Below are 26900 nucleotides of genomic sequence, written 5' to 3' on the forward strand. Positions count from 1 at the left end.
CTCTGGCCGCCGGGGGGTTAATTTATATGCTCACAGCGGGATGTCAATAGGGTTAAATGACACTGGATCCACAGCATGAAATCCGGTACGTGTGAAGGCACCCTTAAAGAGTGCTCTGGGCAAAGCTAAAAAAAACAGCAGGAGGTGGGGGTATAATATAAAGTAATACTTGCACCTGTGTCCATATATAATCTGGTCTTTTATAATACTACTTCTTCTCACTCCAGAGTCCACGCTGAGTACATGCTGCCCCCATCCCATTGGTAGATGGCCCATACATGCTGCCCCCATCCCATTGGTAGATGGCCCATACATGCTGCCCCCATCCCATTGGTAGATGGCCCATACATGCTGCCCCATCCCATTGGTAGATGGCCCATACATGCTGCCCCCATCTCATTGGTAGATGGCCCATACATGCTGCCCCCATCTCATTGGTAGATGGCTCATACATGCTGCCCCCATCCCATTGGTAGATGGCCCATACATGCTGCCCCCATCTCATTGGTAGATGGCCCATACATGCTGCCCCCATCTCATTGGTAGATGGCCCATACATGCTGCCCCCATCTCATTGGTAGATGGCCCATACATGCTGCCCCCATCCCATCGGCTACAGGTCTGCACCAGTCTGGACGCCATCTATAGTTCCAGGGTTCTGATGTATTCTCACTCCCATATACTTTCTCAGGATTCTCTGCGTTTCCTTCATCTTGTAGGTTGGATTCTTCACGGTGCGGCACTTTTTTTCCTTGTTTTGCTGACGCATAAAGCAGGTTTGAGTTACAGATCTTGGCAGAAAGCGCAGAGTAAGCCCTTTAACCCCTCACAGAGATGGGACCTTCTTTATTGGGTCTGTATATCTTTTGATATAACACTTGGAGGTGTTTTCCAGTAAAGCTTGTTGTATAGATCCCCACAGATTGCAGGATCTGGTTTGGTCTTGGTAAATGGAGACGTCTTCTGGGTTGCAGGGTTGGGGCACTTTGCTTGCTCTTATACCCGTACGACTCTATTGGCCAGCTGTATGCTGAGAGGTGACAATTGAGAGCAGAAGCTTTCTTGGTGGATTTCCCAACCAGTGTACAGCGTGAAGCAGACTATAGCCATGGGAATTGGACGCCCTTATCTCCCCCAACCTCACCATAAAGCTATGTTCACACTATGTACAAACATTGGCTGCTGTTTCACATGTTCCTGCGGCCGATACTGCCTTATCGGCCGCAGTGACATTATTGACATACATTGTGCCGGCCATATGTATCTATTAAAGGGAACCTGTCACCCCCCGTGCCGGGGTGACGGGCTCCCGACCCCCCGTTAGAGCCCCCTATACTCACCTAATCCCGCCGGGTCCCGCTTCTGGAGGTGGTCGGGTGATGAAGATCTCAGCCGCTGCAGCCCGGCGTGCGCGCTGAGAGATGAGTCCAACGCTCATAGAGAATGACGGAACGCTGGACTCTCCTGTCACTCTCTATGGGTGTTGGACTCATCTCTCAGCGCGCGCGCCGGGCTGCAGCAGCTGAGATCTTCATCACCCACCGGATCCAGAAGCGGGACCCGGCGGGATTAGGTGAGTATAGGGGGCTCTAACGGGGGGTCGGGAGCCTGTCACCCCGGTACGGGGGGTGACAGGTTCCCTTTAAGCATTGATTTCCATGTCCACTACGGCAGCAAGACAGTTACACGGTGGGAGCTGTCAATTATTTCCTGCCCATGTTTGGAAACAACGACCGGAAATAACTGACAGGTCAATTATCTCCATGGCCATATTGAACAACGGCCATTGTTTCAATTGATTTCAATGGGACACTATTTATGATTGGAACGGCCGTTGTTTTAATCAGCAACAATGGCCATTCTTTTTTTTACTGGATTGTTTTTGCAGCATTTGGCTGTATTCCCACTTTGAGAACATATCAGGTAGGACTTCTTAAAGTGACACTGTACCCACAATCTGACCCCCCCCAAACCACTTGTACCTTCGGATAGCTGCTTTTAATCTAAGATCTGTCCTGCGGTCTGTTCGGCAGGTGATGCAGTTATTGTCCTAAAAAAATACTTCATCATTAGGAATGCCACTGAAACATTTTCTCCATGCTGAACATTGCACAGGTCCTTAACGATCCAGCCCATGTGCCGGGCGGACACAGGTGGGGAATAGGAGGCAATCTGCCTGGAGCATTCCTAATGATGATGATGAGGGTGGGGAGGAGGGACGGAGGGTGGTTCAAAGTTAGGGCACAGATACTCCCATTTGGCACGGGGCTTCAAGTTTAAAAGTATAACTGCATCACCTGCTGAACGGAGCCCAGGACAGATCTTGGATTAAAAGCAGCTATCCGAGGGTACAAGCGGTTTGGGGGGTCAGATTGTGGGTACAGAGTTGCTTTAAATAGACGGCCGTTAATAATGATTGTGAGACGACGGCCTTTCCCGATATGTTCCTGGGAACATGGCCTTTTCCTTCCATCGTTGGTTGGCGTCACTTCCCGTATTACATAGGGAGATTTGTCTTGTTCATCCATCGGTCTCCTGGCCGCTTAGGCTGCTCTTACAGTTCGGTCTAGTTGCAGTTTTATTGCGTCTATGATGCCAGAACCAGGTGTCAGTACGACAGTATAAAGAACAGGTGCTGCTGCCTTTTATTTTAATCCATTTCTCACTGGGTGTGTAAGTATATGGCAGCATCCCCACCTTTCAGTCTTCACCCCAGTATGGCCACCAATAATCACCCCATTCAGCTGATCAATCCCAGCAACTGCTCAGCTGCATCCAACCTCTTCAGCCGCTGGTGACCAAATGCTGGGACTGGGACGTGCTCCGGCCGCGCTCCTCTCCTGAGCTCCTGTGGACTCTTGGTCGCCCATGCTCCCTGCGGATAGGGTGTTGGTGCTGTGAACTATAACATCAGTGTGGCTGAGATAACTACTGTATCTGCAGGGAGACCGGTCACTAAGGAATCCCTGCGTCCTGACACAGAGCCCCTTGGAAGTTTAGTGGCAGCTCCCTTGTTGTAAGGACAGACAGATGTCTGGCTGAGCGTCTGCCCTCGCTGTAATCCGCTCATGTGTAATGGACGCCACGGATTAGGGTCTCTAGCATTGAAATGACGTCAGGGTAAGTATTCTACCAACCTTCATTGCCGCCATTGTCCTCAGCAATTAGTTATAAGTGGGAATTGGACAGGGCGGAGATTCTCGTCTATCCGTTCACGCTTTTCACTGTGTTGGTAAGATCTCGTATTTGTCTGTAGAAACCCATGTGATGTAGTGTGTAAGGTCTGGTGTGTCCGCTGATGGCAAGTCATGGGAGCAACTGGGAGGGGTCTGGTAGTTTCTCATATTCATGGTAGACTTAACCCCTTAAGGACAGAGCCAATTTTTGTTTTTGCGGTTTCGTTTTTTCCTCCTTGTGTATATAAGGCCATAGCACTTGCATTTTTCCACCTAGAAACCCACATGAGCCCTTATTTTTTGCGTCACTAATTGTACTTTGCAATGACAGGCTCAATTATTGCATAAAGTCACTGCGAAAGCAGGAAAAAATTCAATGTGTGGTGAAATTGAACAAAAAAAATGCATGTTTTTTGTTTTTATGCCATTCGCCCTGGGGTAAAACTGACTAGTTATGCATGTTCTTCAAGTCGTTACGATTAAAACGATATGTAACATGTAAAACTTTTCTTGTATCTGATGGCCGGTAAAAAATTCAAACCATTGTTAACAAATATACGTTCCTTACAATCGCTCCATTCCCCGGCTTATAACGCTTTTATCCTTTGGTCTATGGGGCTGTGTCAGGTGTCATTTTTTTACGCCATGATGTGATCTTTCTATCGGTACCTTGTTTGCGCATATATGACTTTTTGATCGCTTTTTATTACATTTTTTTTTTACACTTATACTAGAAGCCCCCCATCTGTAGTGACTGTCCAGCGATGTCGGTGTCAGCCATTAGGCTATGAGAGTTCGTCACACAGAGTCCTGCGCTCCACATGTGGTGTGTTATCCTGACCCTTCATGGCTGCTCCTCGACCAGCAGCAGAAAGCTCAGGGATATAGACATATAGATATAGAATTGCCTTCTTACACTAGATTAGTGCCCGTAATGTACTTTCTTCTTGTTTTCTTTTTACTCTGATAATTACTATGTTTGATGCTTATGAACACGGTCTTAGATATATAGATATTTGAGCTATATCATATACAAAACAAGTCAGAAACAAGGTATATAGAATAGCATGAGATCTTTATATCTAAGACATTGTTCCTCAGCATCAAGCACAGTAGTTATCAAAGTAAAAGAAAACGGGAAGAAGGAAAAGTATGCAACAGGTTCCATCTGTGCACATTCACTATGTCACTAAGCTTCCCCCTGGAGAAAGCTCATATGGAACAGTCCACGCAGCATGATCATGTGGGACGTTCTGGCAGAAATTGGTGCCCCCTTTGAGAGTACAGAAACACATGTATTTTCCAGGGGGTCATCTTAAGATCACATGATCCAACTGAAAGGAAAGATGAGGTAACACTAGCTGATCTGTGTATATTGACTGACCAGCTACAAAATAAGTAATAGAAATAAATTGTCGGAAAGCTAGATAGGGCAATAGTTTACCTTCTGGGCTAAAGCCACAAAAAATTGGATCAATAGCCGTCTAAAATCAATACGTTTTATTTCTCCTTTAATACAATACTTAAAATCGAGGCAATCTCCAACATGAGACCGTCCACAGATACAGGTTCAGTCCTCAGTCTGCAGGATACAGCTACACAATGGCTATATAACTTACCATATCTCTTAGATTAGATTACAATCATATATATTATACGATGCTATGTATAATTGTAATCTAATATGAGAAATATGGTTAGTAATAAATATATATATATCCATTGTGTAGCTTTAGGCCCTATTCCATGGAATAATTATCGGCTGATATTCGTCCCGTGGAATATAGGGCAACGATCAGCAGACATTGTTCATGTCGGCTGATTGTTGCAGTCGATTGTTTTTTAACATGTTGAAGAACAAACGACTCATACAGCAACGATCTGCTGCCGTTTCTCCATGGAACAGGAGCGGCAGCAGCAGACCGCTGCTATATGCTATGGGCTGCCCGGACGATCTAGCGATCACCTGGGCGGCCCCTCCCGTACTCACCCGCTCGCTGCTGCCGCATGGAATAGAGGCTTTTAATTTATATGGTTGGACTATAGTTTGCTGTACATATGTTGTATCACGTTCACCTGCTGACATTGTGTATATATAAATCATTAGGGGGGGGGGTACATTTTGTATATATAAATCAGGAGGGGGGTACATTGTGTATATATATAAATCAGGAGGGGGGTACACTGTGTATATATATATATATATATATATATATATATATATATATATATATATATATATATATAAATCAGGAGGGGGGGTACACTGTGTATATATATATATAAATCAGGAGGGGGGGTACACTGTGTGTGTATATATATATATATATATATATATATATATATATATATATATAAATCAGGAGGGGGGTACATTGTGTATATATATAAATCAGGAGGGGTGTACATTGTGTATATATATAAATCAGGAGGGGGGGTACACTGTGTATATATATACATAAATCAGGAGGGGGGGTACACTGTGTGTATATATATATAAATCAGGAGGGGGGTACACTGTGTGTATATATATATATATATATATATATATAAATTAGGAGGGGGGTACACTGTGTATATATATAAATCAGGGGGGGGGTACACTGTGTATATAAATATAAATCAGGAGGGGGGTACATTGTGTATATATATATAAATCAGGAGGGGGGGTACACTGTGTGTGTGTGTGTATATATATATATATATATATCAGGAGGGGGGGTACACTGTGTGTATATAAATCAGGAGGGGTGGGTACATTGTGTGTGTATATAAATCAGGAGGGGGGGTACATTGTGTGTGACGTGTGTGTATATAAATCAGGAGGGGGGGTACATTGTGTGTATATATAAATCAGGAGGGGGGGTACATTGTGTGTATATAAATTAGGGGGGTGGGTACATTGTGTGTATATATAAATCAGGAGGGGGGGGTACGTTGTGTGTATATAAATCAGGAGGGGGAGGTACATTGTGTATATATAAATCAGGAGGGGGGGTACATTGTGTGTGTATATAAATCAGGGGGGGGGGGTACATTGTGTGTGTGTATATATATATATAAATCAGGAGGGGGGGTACATTGTGTATATATAAATCAGGAGGGGGGGTACAGTGTGTGTGTGTATATATATAAATCAGGAGGGGGGGTACAGTGTGTGTGTGTGTATATATATATATAAATCAGGAGGGGGGGTACATTTTGTGTGTGTGTATATAATATATATATATAAATCAGGAGAGGGGTACACTGTGTATATATAAATCAGGAGGGGGGTACATTGTGCGTGTGTGTGTGTATATATATATATGTATATGTGTGTGTGTGTATATATACGTGTGTGTGTGGGGGGGGGGGTATTGGCTGATCCCCTCACCCTTCTGTATGAGCAGCGCTGTCGTGTATGTCATCTACTAGCTTAGTGTATAGATTCTGCCGCCTGCGTCTCCTATTGTAAGATCTCTGTGGGAGAGAGGTTGTTTATCATGGTAATGGATCCTCCATATTGTGACTCAGTTTGCGGACATTTAATTGCCTATAATCTCCACATAACAGGAGCCCCCCGCCACCATCTCCCGCCGTATGCTGAATGTGCCAGCTGACTATTACTGGAGTTTCCCTTTATAAACATGGAAGACGTTCTTAGACTTTGTAATGTACAATCCTATAGTCCTGGTAGAGCTGAGGGTTCTGTATTCTAGATGGATGGAGAAGAGCGGAGCGTGTATTGGCCGTCCGTTCATTTAGTTATGTAATAGGTTCCGGATTCCTGATCAATGATAAGTAACCTTACTATTGTTTCCTGGAGGGAACAGGCTGGGAACTGAGGGGAGACCAAGTCTGCTCATATACCAGGGGGGTAGGAGCATCTAAGCTTCTGCTATCTCCCTATAGAGCACGGGGGGCTCGGCATGGTTTTGGTACCTCCATTAGGAGTTTAATCTTTATGCTAATTAGTTGCATTGGGTGCGCTCAACGTAGTCCTCCCCCGTGCATGTCGCTCTGCTGATATTCATTAGAGGGGGCGGAGCTGTGACATGGGGCTGGTAGTCCCGCCCCCAGTGCACCAGGACGCCTAATAAAACTAAGGATTAACATCCTGATGGTACAAACCTGCCCCGAGGATGAAGTTCAGATGGCCTCCTCATTGCCCCGGGCGCTGGAGGGAGATATCAGCTGGTTAGAGGCTTCTATCTCACTGATCGTTTCCCTTTAAATGCGGCCATTATTTGTCTTTTCATCCATGTTTCTGATTTGTTTGTCTGTTCCACAGGGAAGCCTGGTGGTCGGGTGAAGTGTCAGTATTTCCCCACTGTAGATAAAGTGATCTTTGTGGATGACTATGCAGTGGGTTGTCGGAAGGATCTGAATGGCATTTTATTATTAGACACCGCACTTCAGACTCCAGTCTCCAAGTCGGATGATGTAGTCCAGCTGGAATTGCCGGTTACTGAGGTAAGCACAACTTCTGACCCCCCCAGATATCACATTGATGTCCCCCTAATGTGCCATGTCATAGTACAGAATCCCAGAATTTCTAGAGGATCTCAATCATCCCTGAAGTGTAGAAGTATGAGACGGAAGAGGGAAGCTTTCGTTGTGCTGTGCTTGACTCTTAAAGTGACCCTGTCGCCCCCTATTTGCAGTCTGACTGCTCTTCACAGGTATAAAGGGCAAATTACAGCTTTTATTACTTATTTTATATTATACCTCATGGTGCTTGTTCTGGTAAAAAGTTGTTTTTATCACCTGTGGATTTGTATATGTGGGCGGGGCCTCACAAGCTTTGTGCCACATTGCTCCGCCCCCAGCACAACTTAGCCCCACCCCCATCCTTGACATCATATACCAATCTACAGGTGATAAAAACGTCTTTTTACCAGAACAAGCACCATGAGGTGTGATATAAAATAAGTAATGAAAGCTGCAACATTTACCCTTTACACCTGTGGAGAGCAGTCAGACTGCAAATAGGGGGCGACGGTCACTTTAAGGCTGTATTACCTCAGGCAGATGTCTTCCTGTGTGATAGATCCGTGTAGCTGAGCACCATCCATTAGAGGTAAGTGAATTTCGTATGAACCAGAAATCTCGGCGTCTGATTCCCGCTGTCTGTTCGCTCCGTGCAGCGGGCGGATACAGCGTAAGGAACGCCTGGAAAACTGGGATACAGTCATTGGCATTGGCTGTATCCCAGTTTTCCAGGCGTTCCTTACGCTGTATCCACCCGCTGCACGGAGCGAGCAGACAGCGGGAATCAGACGCCAAGATTTCTGGTTCATACGAACCAGAAATCCGGCAAGTTCGCTCATCTCTACCATCCATATATACAGCGTGTACACAGAACCTGGGAATAAGGCCATACTGCTATGTAAGAGAACACATTGGGTACTCGGATGATTTGTTTGTTTTTAACTAATGTCCAAAAGTTATACGGATTTGTAATTTACTTTTTTCAAAAATCTCCAATATTCCCATACTTGGCTGCTGTATGTCCTGCAGGAAGTGGTGTATTCTCTCCAGTCTGACACACTGCTCTCTGCTGCCACCTCTGTCCATGTCAGGAACTGTCCAGAGCAGCAGAGGTTTTCTATGGGGATTTGCTGCTGCACTGCGTCAGACTGGAGAGAATACACCACTTCCTGCAGGACATACAGCAGCTGCTAAGTAATGGAAATAAAGTAATTTGCTAATCTGTGTAATTTTCTGACACCAGTTGATTTGAAAGATAAAACAAATGCGGAGTGCCCCATTAAATCCTATGGAATTAGAGTTATGCATTTGTTTACTATATCCACCTTCCTGTGTAGGCCGTTTCTATCCCCCGACCACTTCTGTATCTGCTCTTTTTACACAAAGTCGTAATGGGGCGGCTTTTTCCATGGTTGATTTTCAGGTGCAGCAGTTGTTGTCGGCTTGTCTGGAGAAGATCGATGTGTCTAGTGCAGAAGGCTATGATTTGTTTATTATGCAGCTCAAAGATGGCTTTAAAAATACCTCACACGAGACGGCGGCAAATCATAAGGTGGCCAAGGTAAGAAGCCTCTCCCTTGTTTCTGTAGAAGGAAGATACAAGTAGTTATTGAGTGTGCAGCCGTATGCTCATAACCCATTAGCTAAGCCCTTTGGCTACGGTCACATGATGGATAGGCTGATGTGCAAGCATGAAATCCAGAGTGTATTACGGTACCAGCAGAGGGGGTGCCATTACTAGAAAATCAGCGAGACATTGACCTTAAAGGGAAACTAACGGAAGGTTAGAAGACTCTAACCTGCTGTTATGTTCTCTTAGGGTCAGGAATGCTGAGAATTAAAGGGGAACTCTCAGCAAGTTAGAAGACTTTAAGCTGCTGTTGGATTCTCAGCATTCCTGGCCCTATGAGAACAGAAGGCAAACTATCTGCAAGTTAGAAGCATGTAACCTGCTGATATGTCCCTATTGTACTGAGGAGGGAGATAAGCTTCATGGAGACGGGACTACTATAATGAATATAAGCAGAGCCGATTAGTAATCCCGCCCCCAGTGCACCAGGAAGCCTGATTAGCATAAAGATTAAACTCCTAATATCACATAAACGCCCGAGGATTAAGATAAAAACTTAATTTCATCCTCAGCTCCCCATGCTCTATAGGGCATATCAGCAGGTTACATGCTTCATCCTCAGCTCCACCCCCCTCTATAGGACATATCAGTAGGTTACATGCTTCATCCTCAGCTCCCCCCCCCTATAGGATATATTAGCAGGTTACATGCTTCATCCTCAGCTCCCCCCTCTATAGGACATATCAGCAGGTTACATGCTTCATCCTCAGCTCCCCCCTCTATAGGACATATCAGCAGGTTATATGCTTCATCCTCAGCTCCCCGTGCTCTATAGGACATATCAGCAGGTTACAAGCTTCATCCTCAGCTCTCCCCCTCTATAGGACATAACAGGTTACATGCTTCATCCTCAGCTCTCCCCTCTATAGGACACATCAGCAGGTTACATGCTTCATCCTCAGCCCCCCCCCCCTCTATAGGACATATCAGCAGGTTACATGCTTCATCCTCAGCTCCCCCCCTATAGGAGATATCAGCAGGTTACATGCTTCATCCTCAGCTCCCCCTCTATAGGACATATCAGCAGGTTACATGCTTCATCCTCAGCTCCCCCCCCCCCTATAGGACATATCAGCAGGTTACATGCTTCATCCTCACCTCCCCCCTCTATAGGACATATCAGCAGGTTACATGCTTCATCCTCAGCTCCCCCCCCCTCTATAGGACATATCAGCAGGTTACATGCTTCATCCTCAGCTCCCCCCCTCTATAGGACATATCAGCAGGTTACATGCTTCATCCTCAGCTCCCACCCCCCTCTATAGGACATATCAGCAGGTTACATGCTTCATCCTCAGCTCCCCCCGCACCCTATAGGACATATCAGCAGGTTACATGCTTCATCCTCAGCTCCCCCCGCACCCTATAGGACATATCAGCAGGTTATATGCTTCATCCTCAGCTCCCCCCCCCTCTATAGGACATAGCAGGTTACATGCTTCATCCTCAGCTACCCCCCTCTATAGGTCATATCAGCAGGTTACATGCTTCATCCTCAGCCCCCCCCTCTATAGGACATATCAGCAGGTTACATGCTTCATCCTCAGCTCCCCCCCCCCCCATAGGATATATCAGCAGGTTACATGCTTCATCCTCAGCTCCCCCCCCCATAGGATATATCAGCAGGTTACATGCTTCATCCTCAGCTCCCCCCCCTCTATAGGACATATCAGCAGGTTACATGCTTCATCCTCAGCTCCCCCCCCTCTATAGGACATATCAGCAGGTTACATGCTTCATCCTCAGCTCCCCGTGCTTTATAGGACATAGCAGGTTACATGCTTCATCCTCAGCTCCCCCTTCTATAGGACATATCAGCAGGTTACATGCTTCATCCTCAGCTCCCTGTGCTCTATAGGACATAGCAGGTTACATGCTTCATCCTCAGCTCCCCCTCCCTCTATAGGACATATCAGCAGGTTACATGCTTCATCCTCAGCTCCCCCCTCTATAGGACATAACAGGTTACATGCTTCATCCTCAGCTCTCCCCTCTATAGGACACATCAGCAGGTTACATGCTTCATCCTCAGCCCCCCCTCTATAGGACATATCAGCAGGTTACATGCTTCATCCTCAGCTCCCTGTGCTCTATAGGACATATCAGCAGGTTACATGCTTCATCCTCAGCTCCTTGTGCTCTATAGGACATATCAGCAGGTTACATGCTTCATCCTCAGCTCCCCCCCTCTATAGGACATATCAGCAGGTTACATGCTTCATCCTCAGCTCCCTGTGCTCTATAGGACATATCAGCAGGTTACATGCTTCATCCTCAGCTCCTTGTGCTCTATAGGACATATCAGCAGGTTACATGCTTCATCCTCAGCTCCCCCCCCCATAGGACATATCAGCAGGTTACATGCTTCATCCTCAGCTCCCCGTGCTCTATAGGACATATCAGCAGGTTACATGCTTCATCCTTAGCCCCCCCCCCTCTATATAGGACATATCAGCAGGTTACATGCTTCATCCTCAGCCCCCCCTCTATAGGACATATCAGCAGGTTACATGCTTCATCCTCAGCTCACCCCTCTATAGGAGATATCAGCAGGTTACATGCTTCATCCTCAGCTCCCTCCCCCCTCTATAGGACATATCAGCAGGTTACATGCTTCATCCTCAGCTCCCCTCCCCCTCTATAGGGCATATCAGCAGGTTACATGCTTCATCCTCAGCTCCCCCCCCCCCCTCTATAGGATATATTAGCAGGTTACATGCTTCATCCTTAGCCCCCCCCCCCTCTATATAGGACATATCAGCAGGTTACATGCTTCATCCTCAGCTCCCCCCCCCTCTATAGGGCATATCAGCAGGTTACATGCTTCATCCTCAGCTCCCCTCCCCCTCTATAGGGCATATCAGCAGGTTACATGCTTCATCCTCAGCTCCCCCCCCTCTATAGGACATATCAGCAGGTTACATGCTTCATCCTCAGCTCCCCCCCCTCTATAGGATATATTAGCAGGTTACATGCTTCATCCTCAGCTCCCCCCCCCTCTATAGGACATATCAGTAGGTTACATGCTTCATCCTCAGCTCCCTCCCCCCTCTATATAGGACATATCAGCAGGTTACATGCTTCATCCTCAGCTCACCCCTCTATAGGAGATATCAGCAGGTTACATGCTTCATCCTCAGCTCACCCCTCTATAGGAGATATCAGCAGGTTACATGCTTCATCCTCAGCTCCCCCCTCTATAGGAGATATCAGCAGGTTACATGCTTCATCCTCAGCTCACCCCTCTATAGGAGATATCAGCAGGTTACATGCTTCATCCTCAGCTCCCTGTGCTCTATAGGACATATCAGCAGGTTACATGCTTCATCCTCAGCTCCCCCCCCCATAGGACATATCAGCAGGTTACATGCTTCATCCTCAGCTCACCCCTCTATAGGACATATCAGCAGGTTACATGCTTCATCCTCAGCTCCCCCCCCCTCTATAGGACATATCAGTAGGTTACATGCTTTATCCTCAGCTCCCCGTGCTCTATAGGACATATCAGCAGGTTACAAGCTTCATCCTCAGCTCTCCCCCTCTATAGGACATAACAGGTTACATGCTTCATCCTCACCTCCCCTCTCTATAGGACATATCAGCAGGTTACATGCTTCATCCTCAGCTCCCCGTGCTCTATAGGACATATCAGCAGGTTACATGCTTCATCCTCAGCTCCCCCCCCCCTCTATAGGACATATCAGCAGGTTACATGCTTCATCCTCAGCTCCCCCCCTCTATAGGACATATCAGCAGGTTACATGCTTCATCCTCAGCTCCCCCCCTCTATAGGACATATCAGCAGGTTACATGCTTCATCCTCAGCTCCCACCCCCCTCTATAGGACATATCAGCAGGTTACATGCTTCATCCTCAGCTCCCCCCGCACCCTATAGGACATATCAGCAGGTTACATGCTTCATCCTCAGCTCCCCCCCCCTCTATAGGACATAGCAGGTTACATGCTTCATCCTCAGCTCCCCCCCTCTATAGGACATATCAGCAGGTTACATGCTTCATCCTCAGCCCCCCCTCTATAGGACATATCAGCAGGTTACATGCTTCATCCTCAGCTCCCCCCCCCCCATAGGATATATCAGCAGGTTACATGCTTCATCCTCAGCTCCCCCCCATAGGATATATCAGCAGGTTACATGCTTCATCCTCAGCTCCCCCCCTCTATAGGACATATCAGCAGGTTACATGCTTCATCCTCAGCTCCCCCCCCTCTATAGGACATATCAGCAGGTTACATGCTTCATCCTCAGCTCCCCGTGCTTTATAGGACATAGCAGGTTACATGCTTCATCCTCAGCTCCCCCTTCTATAGGACATATCAGCAGGTTACATGCTTCATCCTCACCTCCCCCCTCTATAGGACATATCAGCAGGTTACATGCTTCATCCTCAGCTCCCTGTGCTCTATAGGACATAGCAGGTTACATGCTTCATCCTCAGCTCCCCCTCCCTCTATAGGACATATCAGCAGGTTACATGCTTCATCCTCAGCTCCCCCCTCTATAGGAAATATCAGCAGGTTACATGCTTCATCCTCAGCCCCCCCTCTATAGGACATATCAGCAGGTTACATGCTTCATCCTCAGCTCCTTGTGCTCTATAGGACATATCAGCAGGTTACATGCTTCATCCTCAGCTCCCCCTCTATAGGACATATCAGCAGGTTACATGCTTCATCCTCAGCTCCCCCCCTCTATAGGACATATCAGCAGGTTACATGCTTCATCCTCAGCTCCTTGTGCTCTATAGGACATATCAGCAGGTTACATGCTTCATCCTCAGCTCCCCCCCTCTATAGGACATATCAGCAGGTTACATGCTTCATCCTCAGCTCCTTGTGCTCTATAGGACATATCAGCAGGTTACATGCTTCATCCTCAGCTCCCCCCCCCCATAGGACATATCAGCAGGTTACATGCTTCATCCTCAGCTCCCCGTGCTCTATAGGACATATCAGCAGGTTACATGCTTCATCCTCAGCTCCCCGTGCTCTATAGGACATATCAGCAGGTTACATGCTTCATCCTCAGCCCCCCCCTCTATAGGACATATCAGCAGGTTACATGCTTCATCCTCAGCTCACCCCTCTATAAGACATATCAGCAGGTTACATGCTTCATCCTCAGCTCCCCCCCCCTCTATAGGACATATCAGCAGGTTACATGCTTCATCCTCAGCTACCCCCCCCTCTATCGGACATATCAGCAGGTTACATGCTTCATCCTCAGCCCCCCCTCTATAGGACATATCAGCAGGTTACATGCTTCATCCTCAGCCCCCCCTCTATAGGACATATCAGCAGGTTACATGCTTCATCCTCAGCCCCCCCTCTATAGGACATATCAGCAGGTTACATGCTTCATCCTCAGCTCACCCCTCTATAAGACATATCAGCAGGTTACATGCTTCATCCTCAGCTCACCCCTCTATAAGACATATCAGCAGGTTACATGCTTCATCCTCAGCTACCCCCCCCTCTATCGGACATATCAGCAGGTTACATGCTTCATCCTCAGCTCCCCCCCCCTCTATAGGTCATATCAGTAGGTTACATGCTTCATCCTCAGCTCCCCCCCCCCCTCTATAGGATATATCAGCAGGTTACATGCTTCATCCTCAGCTCCCCCCCCCCATAGGATATATCAGCAGGTTACATGCTTCATCCTCAGCTCCCCCAGATGCAGGACGGACTATGCGCCAGGGAACCGCAGGTGATTATTAATTACGGAATGTGAGCGATTGGTAGGATTAGCTTGTTTATACCCTAATCGGATGGGACATGATCACCCCTGGACGAAGGTAACGAAATGCGCCTTGGGGTGGTGGCGTCCCGGAGGATATACACGGATGGTATACAATTAGCTGGGGTTGAGAGCAGGTTGAGGTCCCAGGATGGATGTCAGATGGAATAGTATGGTTTCCTGTATGCACTAGCACTTACATGATCTGCCTATGTAATAATGTATTGAGTTGGTCGGGGTCTCAGCATGTGTAATATAGTATTATATATACCTCCTCCAGGATAGCCACTGTTCTTTAATGTTTGGTCTTTTTCTCTCTTTTTTAATGAATTGTTTTTAAATATGTGTATTTAATAATGATAATTTTTGCTACATAATCTCAGCAATTCTTTTTTAGGGTAATTAGTGGATTCTGTGTCACTGCCGCCTCTAGCCATATGGTCACTCAGCAATATCTGGTTATTACAAAGCAGCCGCACTTCTGATGAAGGCCGGGCTCTAATAATGTAATGACAACAGCTAGACATAAAAAATAATTAGGATTGTTGTCCATCCTCAGGAATAGACCATTAATTTGCCATCAGCCACATATGGCACCTGGGTGTACATGGGGGACAGAGCTTGAACCCCAACTTTGTTTATTATGCGTCGTCCGTGCTGGATAACTGCAGCCCTCTTCACTTCAGTTGGATCCGTGTTGCATTAAAGGGGAACTACCACCATAGTTTTGTTTTTTTTTCGATCTCAGCTGGTACCAGAAAGTTATACAGATTTTTAGATTATTTATATATCTCAAGTCTTCCAGTACTTATCAGCTGCTGTATGTCCTGCGGGAAGTGGTGTAAGTGACATTTTTGAAATAGATGTAAATTACAGAGCTGTATAACTTTCTGGTATCAGTTGATTTGATAAAAAGATAAATTTTTCTGCAGAGTTCCCTTTTCACCCTTCATGTATTCTTTATAAAATAACTATTCTGGAACATGTTTTACTAAAACTTTCTGAATAAATGGACAATTAGGCGTTACTAGCTAGGGAGGTGTTATATCTATCAGCACTCATGGTCAGTGTCACACTGTGTAGACACACCTCTTTGACATGGAGATTGGTAACGCCCAGTTGCCAATCTCAAGGAGACGTTAATACAGGAACTGCACAAAGCCTGAAACACGCAGAAAAGCTAGACGCAGTATACAAGTAATAATCGGACAGGACGCAAAGGTGACGGAGCCTTTGACCCAAGGGGCATCCTTGAACTGTATTGTAGAAGTTTCTTTTTTTCTTCCACTCCCAGTGGGCGACCGTCACATTTCATCTTCCCCATCATGTGTTGAAGTCGGTGACTGGGGCCATTGTGAACGAGCTGAAGAAAATCAATCAGAACGTGGCTGCGCTGCCTGTAGCTTCTTCTATAATGGACAGACTGTCCTACCTGTTACCGAGTGCCAGGCCGGAGCTCGGCGTGGGACCCGGACGCTCGGTGGATCGGTAAGTTACTGGATGTGCTTACTGGCAGCTTATCACACCTCTGCTGAACCTTGTATACTATGGAGAGGGTCAGGAGTGAAAGGTTTTTGCAGGTCTGACATGTTGCCTACATTTCTGATAACCAGAGTACTAGTGAGATACGTTATTCCTTCTTAAAAGGTTTAAAAACTAACTGGATTACAGAGAATATAGGTCAGAGGGGTAGGATTGTCCGAGCGGGATGGTGCTGTGCAGCGGCGTTCATACATTAGCCCACACTCGCTCCCTAATTTCACACACCTGTACTGTAAAGGTGGGCATGTATGTAACTGCAACTATGCTTAAAGGGGTACTCTGAATATATATATTTTTTAATACATTGCTTTAATAAATAGATATTTTTGTTACTATTTCCCATGCGTTGAGTGGTGGCAGTAAGGGGCCACCAACTTTCATTTCAGGACCTAAACCTTTCCGTTCCCAGACCGTGCTGTGATGAAGGGCATCCGCTCAGCGCTGTACAGAGCAGGGTCCCGGCATACCCTCAGACAGGAATGTTTGTGGCAGCAGCGGGGCCCCTGTCACCCCTCACTACTGCTACTCAACCGAACTGGAGTAGTACCAAAAACTATAGTAATAAAACTTTATTAAAGCAATGTATTCAGGGAGGTAAAGTTCCTCTCCAGAGTGTCCCTTTAATACTTCCCTTTGTGTGTGAAACATTCGGCTGTGCTCTATGGGAGAGACAACCGTCATGCATGCTGTGAAGTTTTCCTTGGTTGTTAATGGTTCTGGTGTAGCCGCGGTCCTTGATGAGCTCTGTTATCTTCCTCTTTAGGTCCTTGATGTATAGTGAAGCAAACAGACGGGAGACCTTCACTTCTTGGCCTCATGTCGGTTACAGGTGGGCTCAGCCGGACCCCATGGCTCAAGCCGGTTTTTACCATCAGGTGAGATGCATCAGCCGATCAGTGAGATCACCCTGAGGAATATCTATATGCTCTTATACATTGTTTGGTTTTACCTTTACAGCCAGCTTCCTCAGGGGATGATCGAGCCATGTGTTTCACATGTAGTGTGTGTTTAGTCTGCTGGGAACCTACCGACGAACCATGGCAAGTAAAGCTATGCTACCTTCACGTTTCTTTATTAAATTGATTTATAAGAATAGTCTTCCAATCCCTTAAAGCCGTATTACCCAGACTAATCAGTGGTGTAAGCGAGCACCAAATAAACCCTTTCTTCTCTGTATGATTACTGCAAAACTGAATTTCAGCACCTTGCAGAAACTCCTGCAGACTTAAGGGGGGTTCTCTGGGGAAATCAGCTGCTCTATGTCCTGCAGGAAGTGGTGTATTCTCTCCAGTCTGACACACTGCTCTCTGCTGCCATCTCTGTCCATGTCAGAAACTGTCCAGAGCAGCAGCAAATTCCCATAGAAAACCTCTCCTGCTCTGGACAGTTCCTGCCATGGACAGAGGTGGCAGCAGAGAGCACTGTTAGACTCGAGAGAATACATCACTTTCTGCAGGACATACAGCAGCTGCCAAGTACTGGAAGACTGGAGATAATTAAATAGAGGTTAATGACACATTTATGGCACGTTGGTTTATTGTATAGACATCTTCCTCTAGATTAAAGTCTAAGGTGACGCAGACCACTGATATGACCCTTTGTACTGACGCTCTTGTTTTCAAGCGCACACACAGTTATGCTTGTAGATTATGTACATAATATATATATTTTTATCTAGGTCTGAACATGAGAGACATTCCCCAAACTGCCCGTTTGTGAAAGGTGAACATACTCAGAATGTGCCCCTCTCCGTTACCCTTGCCACCTGTCCTGCCCAGTTCCCCTGCACAGATGGCACAGATAGGATATCCTGCTTTGGGGTGGGGAACTGTCCACACTTTCTGGCTGCTGCTACGAAGAGAGGAAAGATTTGTGTGTGGGATGTATCTAAGCTTATGAAGGTATCACTTCTCTCTATTCACTTTATAATCGCTGACTAAGCGCGGACCTGTCTGTAATGGTGGGCTTCATCTTTATTTTTGGCTGCTTAAGGTGCACTTAAAATTTGAGGTGAATGCGTATGATCCTGCGATTGTGCAACTTTTAGTCCTCGCTGGTGACTCAAGTACGACGACAGTGGAGACACGGAGGCCGACGCTTGCTTGGTTAGAAGATTCATCCAGCTGTTCGGATATCCCAAAGTTGGAGGGAGACAGGTAGTGTACACACTCACACAATCTTCTATCAAATATTTCTGTGCTATGGAGTCACATGAGCTTTAACTTTAAGGGTTAAAGAATGTGCAGTATAGAGCTCCTAATAGCGCCATGTCTGTCTATAGCTACACTGTTGCTGAAATGAGCTGCAGGCCCAGGCCTCCAGCCAATATTGTCCTGGTACAGCGTCTGATTTAAGGCGGCACTTTTTTGTACTTGGTCGTATGCACAGTTAAAGGGATATTCACTTCTGATCTCATTAATTTGTATCCCTGTGTCAGGTTTTCAGGAAAACATGGATACATGGATATGGCCTATGGCTGTATCCAGGTTTTCCAGGACTCCCTAGGGTGACATCCAATTTCTGCAGCTGCGGAAAATCAAACACTGAGTGTTAGGAGAACGTTGCAGAAACCGAACAGTTTGACAGGCCTGCTCATCACTAGTCACAGGGATATGGCAAAAGTGTTGGCTGGTCAGGGACTCGTTACAAAGGTCCCCACCGATCAGGAAATCGAGCTTGGGGTAGTGTGCATCACTTCCCTGTAGTGTAAGCCATCCCACCAGTGGCCTCTCCATGGCATATAATAAGCCTACTCTCTGGGCATGCAGGATCCATCTAATAGAGTCACAGCACCACAGAAACAATGGGGGACATTTACTAAGGACTATCTTGTGGTTGATTTATTAAATGTAGCCCTGCCATAGTGACTGCATCTAAGTAAAAAAGTTGGCACTGACCGGACGTAGGCCCTGCGCCGGCATGTGCAACTTTTTCTCAAATGTCTCAAATGATAAATTGGGCGCAAATCCCGGATTTAGCTATTTTTGGGGGGGTGATTAAAAATTGCATCTAAAAAATATTCACTTGTCGAATACTGGTTTATAAATAGAACTCAGACCGAAAATGGGCAAAAAAAAATCCAATTATTCACCTAAAAATAGGTGCAAAGCCCTTGATAAATGTCCTGAATGTGTAGTGGGTGCAGGTCTCACCATACCGGACCCAGGTTCATCTATAAATCCATAAGACAATATGGAGAAAGCACGCAGCCAGTATTCTGCACTTTATTCCACACTAGTTCCTGGCGATGATTAAACTGCTGAATATTGGCTGTGTGCTGTCTCCATATTGTTGTCTTCTAGAAGTCTTTATAAGTGACCATACGTGTATCATGTAGACATATTGCTCAGGAGTAGAACGCAGACCAGTGATATGGATGACGTTCTTATTTGCTGCAGCAAAAATTTGATGCAGAAATATTTCCCCTTTAAGCTGGTCAAGGTTTGGGGTCAATGTCCTAGATGACGGCTGGTAGTATTGTGGGTTATGCGTCAAAATCCATTAGGAAATGTGTTTCCATGTTACCCACTATGGGGGTAGTGAGTTACATTGCTGAATTTTATATTATTCATTTTTTTATTCTATTTTTTCCTCTTCTGTTTTCTTTAGTGATGATTTGTTGGATGATTCAGATAGCGAAGAGCGATCACGATCTGACTCTGTAACAGGTAATTTATACAGATGTCGCAGGGAGCCATGTGAACACAAGCTTCGGTGGTCGCAGGTTCACCGCTTGTTACTAGTATCTGGAGGTTTTCAAGAACTGATATCAAAGATCTTGACAGTGATGAGGAATTATATAATTTAGTAAATATGCTTGTAAATATGTATGTCGTGAGACCCATCAAAACCTGTATGCAGTGATGAAAAGTAATGTGAAAGACCTAGTCAGTGAGTGCTATAGAGATATACAGTGCAAAGCTCCTTTACATGGTCTGATTAATGGCTGATTGCATCTTTCTGTCAGGATTTCTATGAAAATAGAAGATACGTGGCAGATAGCTAAGGGAAACTGACAGCACAAATATGTATTTATGCAGGTCTGGGATATCGTATATATCGTAGTTTTCATATCACAAGCAGTGTATACTTACCTTCTGCGCTGCTGTGTGATCCAGCATCCTGCTCTCCCGTATCTTTAGGCTGCCACCCCTCTGGCTGTCAATCATTCTTGGGTTGGTTGTCAGAGAGCAGGATGCCTGGTCACACAGCAGTGCAGAAGGTAAGTATACACTGCTTTTGATCTAGAAAATGACAGCATGGATATATACATATCCAAGAACTATATATATATATATATATATATATATATATATATATATATATATATATATATATATATATGCACATACACATGCATCTGTGCTGTCAGTTTCCTTGGCTCTCAATGAGCTTGGCGGTGTTAAGACACAGCAGACGAGTGCCAATGTCGCTGATATCGGGCTGTGTAAAAGCGCCCAACTCTAAATGGTAATTGTATTGTGACATTGTTTGTCTTGCCAGGTCACGCTTCTCAGAAGGAAACCCTGGAGATGAGCCTGGATATAACCGCGCTCAGTATTCTGCAGCAGCCCGAGAAGCTACAGTGGGAGATTGTGGCCAATGTTCTGGAGGACACCGTAAAGGACCTGGAGGAGCTTGGAGCAAATCCTACTTTAGTTGGTTGTAAAAACGAAAAGACCAAGGAAAAACACTTAGAACAGCACAACATTCCCTTTCCTTGCCTCCTGACCGGGGGCTTATTGACCTACAAGTCCCCCGTCTCCTCCCCTACAAGTAGCAACTCTCGCAGGTCACTTGATGCTTTAAACAGGACTCCAGGCGAGAGCTCCTCAGAGCAGGGCTCCACCGACAACGAGTCCGGCACCAACTCCGATCTTAACTCTCCTATGGTAAAGAGGACGCTCCCCATTTTGCTGCTTTACAGCATTAAAGAGTCCGACGAAAAAGCAGGGAAACTTTTTTCTCATATGAACAATATTATGAGCAAAAGTCTACACGACGATGGGTTTACTGTCCCTCAGATCATTGAGATGGAACTTGATAACCAGGAGCAATTGCTTCTTCAAGACCCCCCTGTCACCTACATCCAGCAGTTTGCTGAGGCCACGGCCAGCCTGGCCTCCCCCGACACAGACAAGTGGACGTCTATGGTTCCTAAGCCCGGGACACTGGTGCAGTGTATGCGGCTGCCCAAGTTTGCCGAGGAGGAGAACCTGCGGGTAGATTCCATTATCCCTTGTGCTGATGGTGTCCATCTTCTAATAGGTTTACAGAAATGTCCGGCAGAGTCCCTGAGTGCAATAAATCAAGTCGAGGCCTTGAATAATTTAAACAAATTAAATTCGGCTCTTTGCAGTAGGAGGAAAGGAGAAGCGGAGCACAGTCTGGGTGGTATGAATGGGACAAGTATCAATGTCATCCCCTGCGAATCCTCAGCCGACGCTCACGACCCTTTAATCATTCAGCCGCTGCAGAGAAGTGTAAGCGGCGGCTACTTGCTGATATACAAAATGAATTATACTACCAGGATAGTGACGCTGGAGGAGCAGCCGGTCAAAGTCTTACATATTAAAGACCCTCAGGACGCCATTACCTCGCTCATTTTATTACAGCCTGATATCCTAGATAATAGAGAGGACGACTGTGAGGAGTCTGCAGAGGACGCCCCACTCACCCCCAAAAATCCTGCCGGAAAAGAGAAGAAATCCGAGCTGCTCTGTCTAGGACACTTAGTGGTCACAACTCAAGGGGGATTTGTGAAAATTTTAGATCTATCAACATTCGAGGTCATGGCTAAAGTGGACCCACCGAAAAAGGAAGGAACGGACGAGGCCGACCCGTTTGTATCGGTTGTCTACTGTTCGGGCACAGACAGATTATGTGCCTGCACCAAAGGTAAGAACGGACATGGTGTCCAGGGCCTGTCACGCTGGCTTATTCTGCTGGTTTGAGCTTTCACTCTAATAAAAAAGGTTTAGTTTTGTATTGCAAACTCCCTCACATACTCACGATGCAGGCAGATTCCTGAAACTTTAGGAATAGGGGATGGACTCACTTAAAGGGGAACTTTTTTTTGTTTCATTCACATCAGATAGTGTCAGAAAGTTATATAGACTTGTAATTGTAAAAAATCTCCAGTCTTCCAGTACTTATCAGCTGCTGTATGTCCTGCAGGAAGTGGTGTATTCTCTCCAGTCTGACACAGTGCTCTCTGCTGCCACCTCTGTCCATGTCAGGAACTGTCCAGAGCAGCAGCAAATCCCCATAGAAAAACTCTGCTGCTCTGGTGATTGCTGCTGCTGTTAGTTGCCAACCTGGCTTCAAAGGTCTGGCTATCAGCGACTGCTGGAGACTGAGGGTCCTGTTAGACGAATTGATTTTTAACGATAAACAATAGCAAAGGAGAGCTGCCTGAAATAATTCATATCACACAAAACGATAGTCGTTAGTTACGATTGTTTACTCCATCTGATCCCAGCAAATGAAGGGACCATGTGGAATTACACTGAACGATTAACAATGATTAAAGGTTCAGCTTAAAAGATGCAGTCAACGACACACAAACGATTTTTTCGATTGTTGCATAAACACACAACGATTATCGTTTAAATTTGAACAATATATTATATATAATAAATTATTGATGATAGTCCAGTGTAATAGAACCTTTAGTCTTGTGTGACCGGAGATGACTTCAGCAACAAGCGAATCAGAGTGACACGTAGTAGGTAGCATCTCCACTTATTCTTATACCGGTAAGAAACCTGTGATTAGATAACATGCGGATAGCGCTGATACACCAATCTCTGACCAATCAGCTTATTTAGGAGAGAACGTCCTGCTCTATTAGCTGATTGGCTACAGGAATGATCCTGTCACTGAGTCCAAAGGGAAGCGTCTAAACAGAGGAGCAGCCGGTTCAGAGGACTTTGGCCAATGGGGAAGTCTGTTTACATAGAGAGAGACGCCCCGAATTCGGGGAAGACAGTTACGATAATGTCAGAGGTTCGTCCTCTGTTGGTATGATATTTATAATAGGTCATAGGAAGAGGCAGCTTGGGGAGAAGCCAACCTTATGACCCCTTTATAAGGAAGACTAGGACCATATGGCAGACTGATAGCTATGCTGCCTCTAGCAGGGAAACATGTGAATGGGGCTATGCTATGCTCCTAGTGCTCACATACTATATCATGCATTAACCAGCAGTGGAATTAACTGAATAGATGCGTTGTGCAGGAGCATACGGGCACAGGAGTGTGTGTTTTTAATATTTTTTGTTACACTATTTTATTTTAAAGGGCAACTCTAATGTTTAGTGGGCGGCAGGATGTTGAGTAGAAGTTTAGTCTTAGTCGGGTACCTAGGGGGACTCTTTTTTTTTTTTTTCAGCCCCTGGGACAGGTGTTAGTGGTCCTATTGGACCACCGACTGCCGACTCAATCGTATTTAAGGGAAACTATTACACCGCCCAATAATACCTGTAAACAAGCGCCGTTCTGCTAAATCTGTGCTCATTTACTGGGCCTATTACACGGCCCGATTACTGTTTAACAAGGGCTGCATGGACATCGTTACCGATGTCCTTGCAGCCCTTAAACTTTATACATTACCTATCCATGCTGCAGGGCTTCTCTTGCGGTGGTCTTCTCCCCGGGTCCCGCGCGCTCAAGCTTCAGAGCTGCCTGTCTTAGCTGACAGGCCGCTCAGCCAATCACTGGCCGGGGCGGTCAGCTTAGACAGTCAACTCTGAAGCTAGAGCGTGCGGGTCCCGGGGTGAAGACCGCAAGAGGAGCCCTGCAGCATGGATAGGTAATGTAAATCGCCAGTCGCTGGCTGCGCACTGCTCTTACACGTAGCGATGCGCGGTCGGTGCCCCACAATTATAGGTTCAAACCTATATCAACGATGAGCCGATGATTTTTGTCAACAGCTGATCCTTGTATTTATATGGAGTGATAATCGGACAAATCGGGCCGATTCGGCTGATTAGCGCTCCATGGAAAAGGCCCCTAAAACAAAAGAGCCCAAGGGCCAATCTAGAGATGGCCAGGGGGCCCGGAGGTCAGACCCCACCGATCTTTTGCTTGTCCTCTATGCTTTGGGTAGGGGACAAGTATGTTTTAATTGGAAAACCCCTTTAATTTGTAGGCATAAATGGGTTTCTAGGTTCCTGTGCTTCCGGTGTGCAGCAGAGGTTTTTCGGCTAAATATTACATGGTCGGCCTTTTTGAGAACACAATCTCTTGTTAGGTGGTTGTTCTCTATATAAGAACCTTACACAACTGTCATTTTAACACTGTTCATGTGCGGAATCCTCTGCTTGGAAGATGGTAATTCCTGCGTGTCACAACGTTTAGTGAAGGTGGACTTGGATGGCTGTAACTTGACAGGACCTGATAGTCATCGGGCAGCGCATTTGTTTGGTTAGAGCTGCTGGGTTGTCCAAGAGGCCCCAGCGTTATGCGTCTATCCACATGTCCCTTATTACCCGGGGGTGGGGTCAGCTGACCGGTGAGCCTGGCGGGTAAAATGTAGTACAGATCAGTGTCTACCATGGCGGGTCTGTGTCACATGTAGTACAGATCACAGTGTCTACCATGGCGGGTCTGGATCACATGTAGTACAGATCACCGTGTCTACCATGGCGGGTCTGTGTCACATGTAGTACAGATCACCGTGTCTACCATGGCGGGTCTGTGTCACATGTAGTACAGATCACAGTGTCTACCATGGCGGGTCTGTGTCACATGTAGTACAGATCAGTGTCTACCATGGCGGGTCTGTGTCACATGTAGTACAGATCAGTGTCTACCATGGCGGGTCTGTATCACATGTAGTACAGATCAGTGTCTACCATGGCGGGTCTGTGTCACATGTAGTACAGATCAGTGTCTACCATGGCGGGTCTGTGTCACATGTAGTACAGATCACAGTGTCTACCATGGCGGGTCTGTGTCACATGTAGTACAGATCACAGTGTCTACCATGGCGGGTCTGTGTCACATGTAGTACAGATCACCGTGTCTACCATGGCGGGTCTGTGTCACATGTAGTACAGATCACTGTGTCTACCATGGCGGGTCTGTGTCACATGTAGTACAGATCACAGTGTCTACCATGGCGGGTCTGTGTCACATGTAGTACAGATCACCGTGTCTACCATGGCGGGTCTGTGTCACATGTAGTACAGATCACTGTGTCTACCATGGCGGGTCTGTGTCACATGTAGTACAGATCACCGTGTCTACCATGGCGGGTCTGTGTCACATGTAGTAGAGATCACAGTGTCTACCATGGCGGGTCTGTGTCACATGTAGTACAGATCAGTGTCTACCATGGCGGGTCTGTATCACATGTAGTACAGATCAGTGTCTACCATGGCGGGTCTGTGTCACATGTAGTACAGATCACCGTGTCTACCATGGCGGGTCTGTGTCACATGTAGTACAGATCAGTGTCTACCATGGCGGGTCTGTGTCACATGTAGTACAGATCACAGTGTCTACCATGGCGGGTCTGTGTCACATGTAGTACAGATCACCGTGTCTACCATGGCGGGTCTGTGTCACATGTAGTAGAGATCACTGTGTCTACCATGGCGGGTCTGTGTCACATGTAGTACAGATCAGTGTCTACCATGGCGGGTCTGTGTCACATGTAGTACAGATCAGTGTCTACCATGGCGGCAGGGGCGGGCTGGGCCGGGGGGCAGGGTGGCATATGCCCCCCGGGCCGGTCCCCCCACTACACCTAAGGGCCGCGGCGTCCGGATGTTGCTAGGGCCGCTCTGCCACTTTAATTCTTTCCTCAGTAAGTGCGGCCGCTGCACTCACTCTCTAGCAGTCAGCAGCGGTGACAGAACGCCGCGCTGACTCTGCCTCACACTTCACTTTGCTCATTGGTGGAGCAGGCAGCCTGTTCCATCACTGAGCAAAGAGAAGTGCACAGCCCATGGAGGAGGACGCCTGCCGGGAGAAGAGCCGCCCACCGCCCGACTGGTATCTGGGGAGGGGGCCTGGGTTGTGGGGAGCGGGTCTGGGGGGGTTACTGTATAGTACTGGGGTCTATAAGACACCAATACAATACAGTAGCCTAGGGCTGGCTGGAGCAGGGGACACTCACCTCCCTGTCTGGGCAGCCAATGTTTCCTCCGTGATTCTGCAGTGTGATTAGCACTGCCTGCTCCTCTCTGCTCTGGTCAGACCTAACCAGAAGAGGCCAGAGCAGCAGAGAAGCACGGACCTGCTAGTGAAGTAAGCATGGGGGGGGGCATTGTGCATTGTGCTTTGTCCTATCTACAACATTTGACTCTCCAG

The 26900-nt window shown here is 46.5% G+C and overlaps 1 protein-coding gene across 7 annotated transcripts in view; it reads left to right on the forward strand.

The window, feature by feature from the left end:
• The window catches only part of BIRC6 (baculoviral IAP repeat containing 6), a 209071-nt gene that overhangs the window by 15866 nt on the left and 166305 nt on the right, over positions 1 to 26900 (forward strand). For all 7 annotated transcript variants that reach the window (XM_069955024.1, XM_069955025.1, XM_069955029.1 and 4 more), the window contains exons 2-10: positions 7450 to 7631; positions 9073 to 9210; positions 16333 to 16526; positions 17344 to 17455; positions 17538 to 17620; positions 18259 to 18481; positions 18573 to 18736; positions 20190 to 20248; positions 21084 to 22478. In XM_069955024.1, coding sequence (XP_069811125.1) covers positions 7450 to 7631; positions 9073 to 9210; positions 16333 to 16526; positions 17344 to 17455; positions 17538 to 17620; positions 18259 to 18481; positions 18573 to 18736; positions 20190 to 20248; positions 21084 to 22478 — 2550 coding nt within the window. The remainder of the gene's footprint in view (positions 1 to 7449; positions 7632 to 9072; positions 9211 to 16332; positions 16527 to 17343; positions 17456 to 17537; positions 17621 to 18258; positions 18482 to 18572; positions 18737 to 20189; positions 20249 to 21083; positions 22479 to 26900) is intronic.

This window comes from Dendropsophus ebraccatus, chromosome 15, assembly GCF_027789765.1.
Source record: "Dendropsophus ebraccatus isolate aDenEbr1 chromosome 15, aDenEbr1.pat, whole genome shotgun sequence".
Lineage (NCBI taxonomy): Eukaryota > Metazoa > Chordata > Amphibia > Anura > Hylidae > Dendropsophus > Dendropsophus ebraccatus.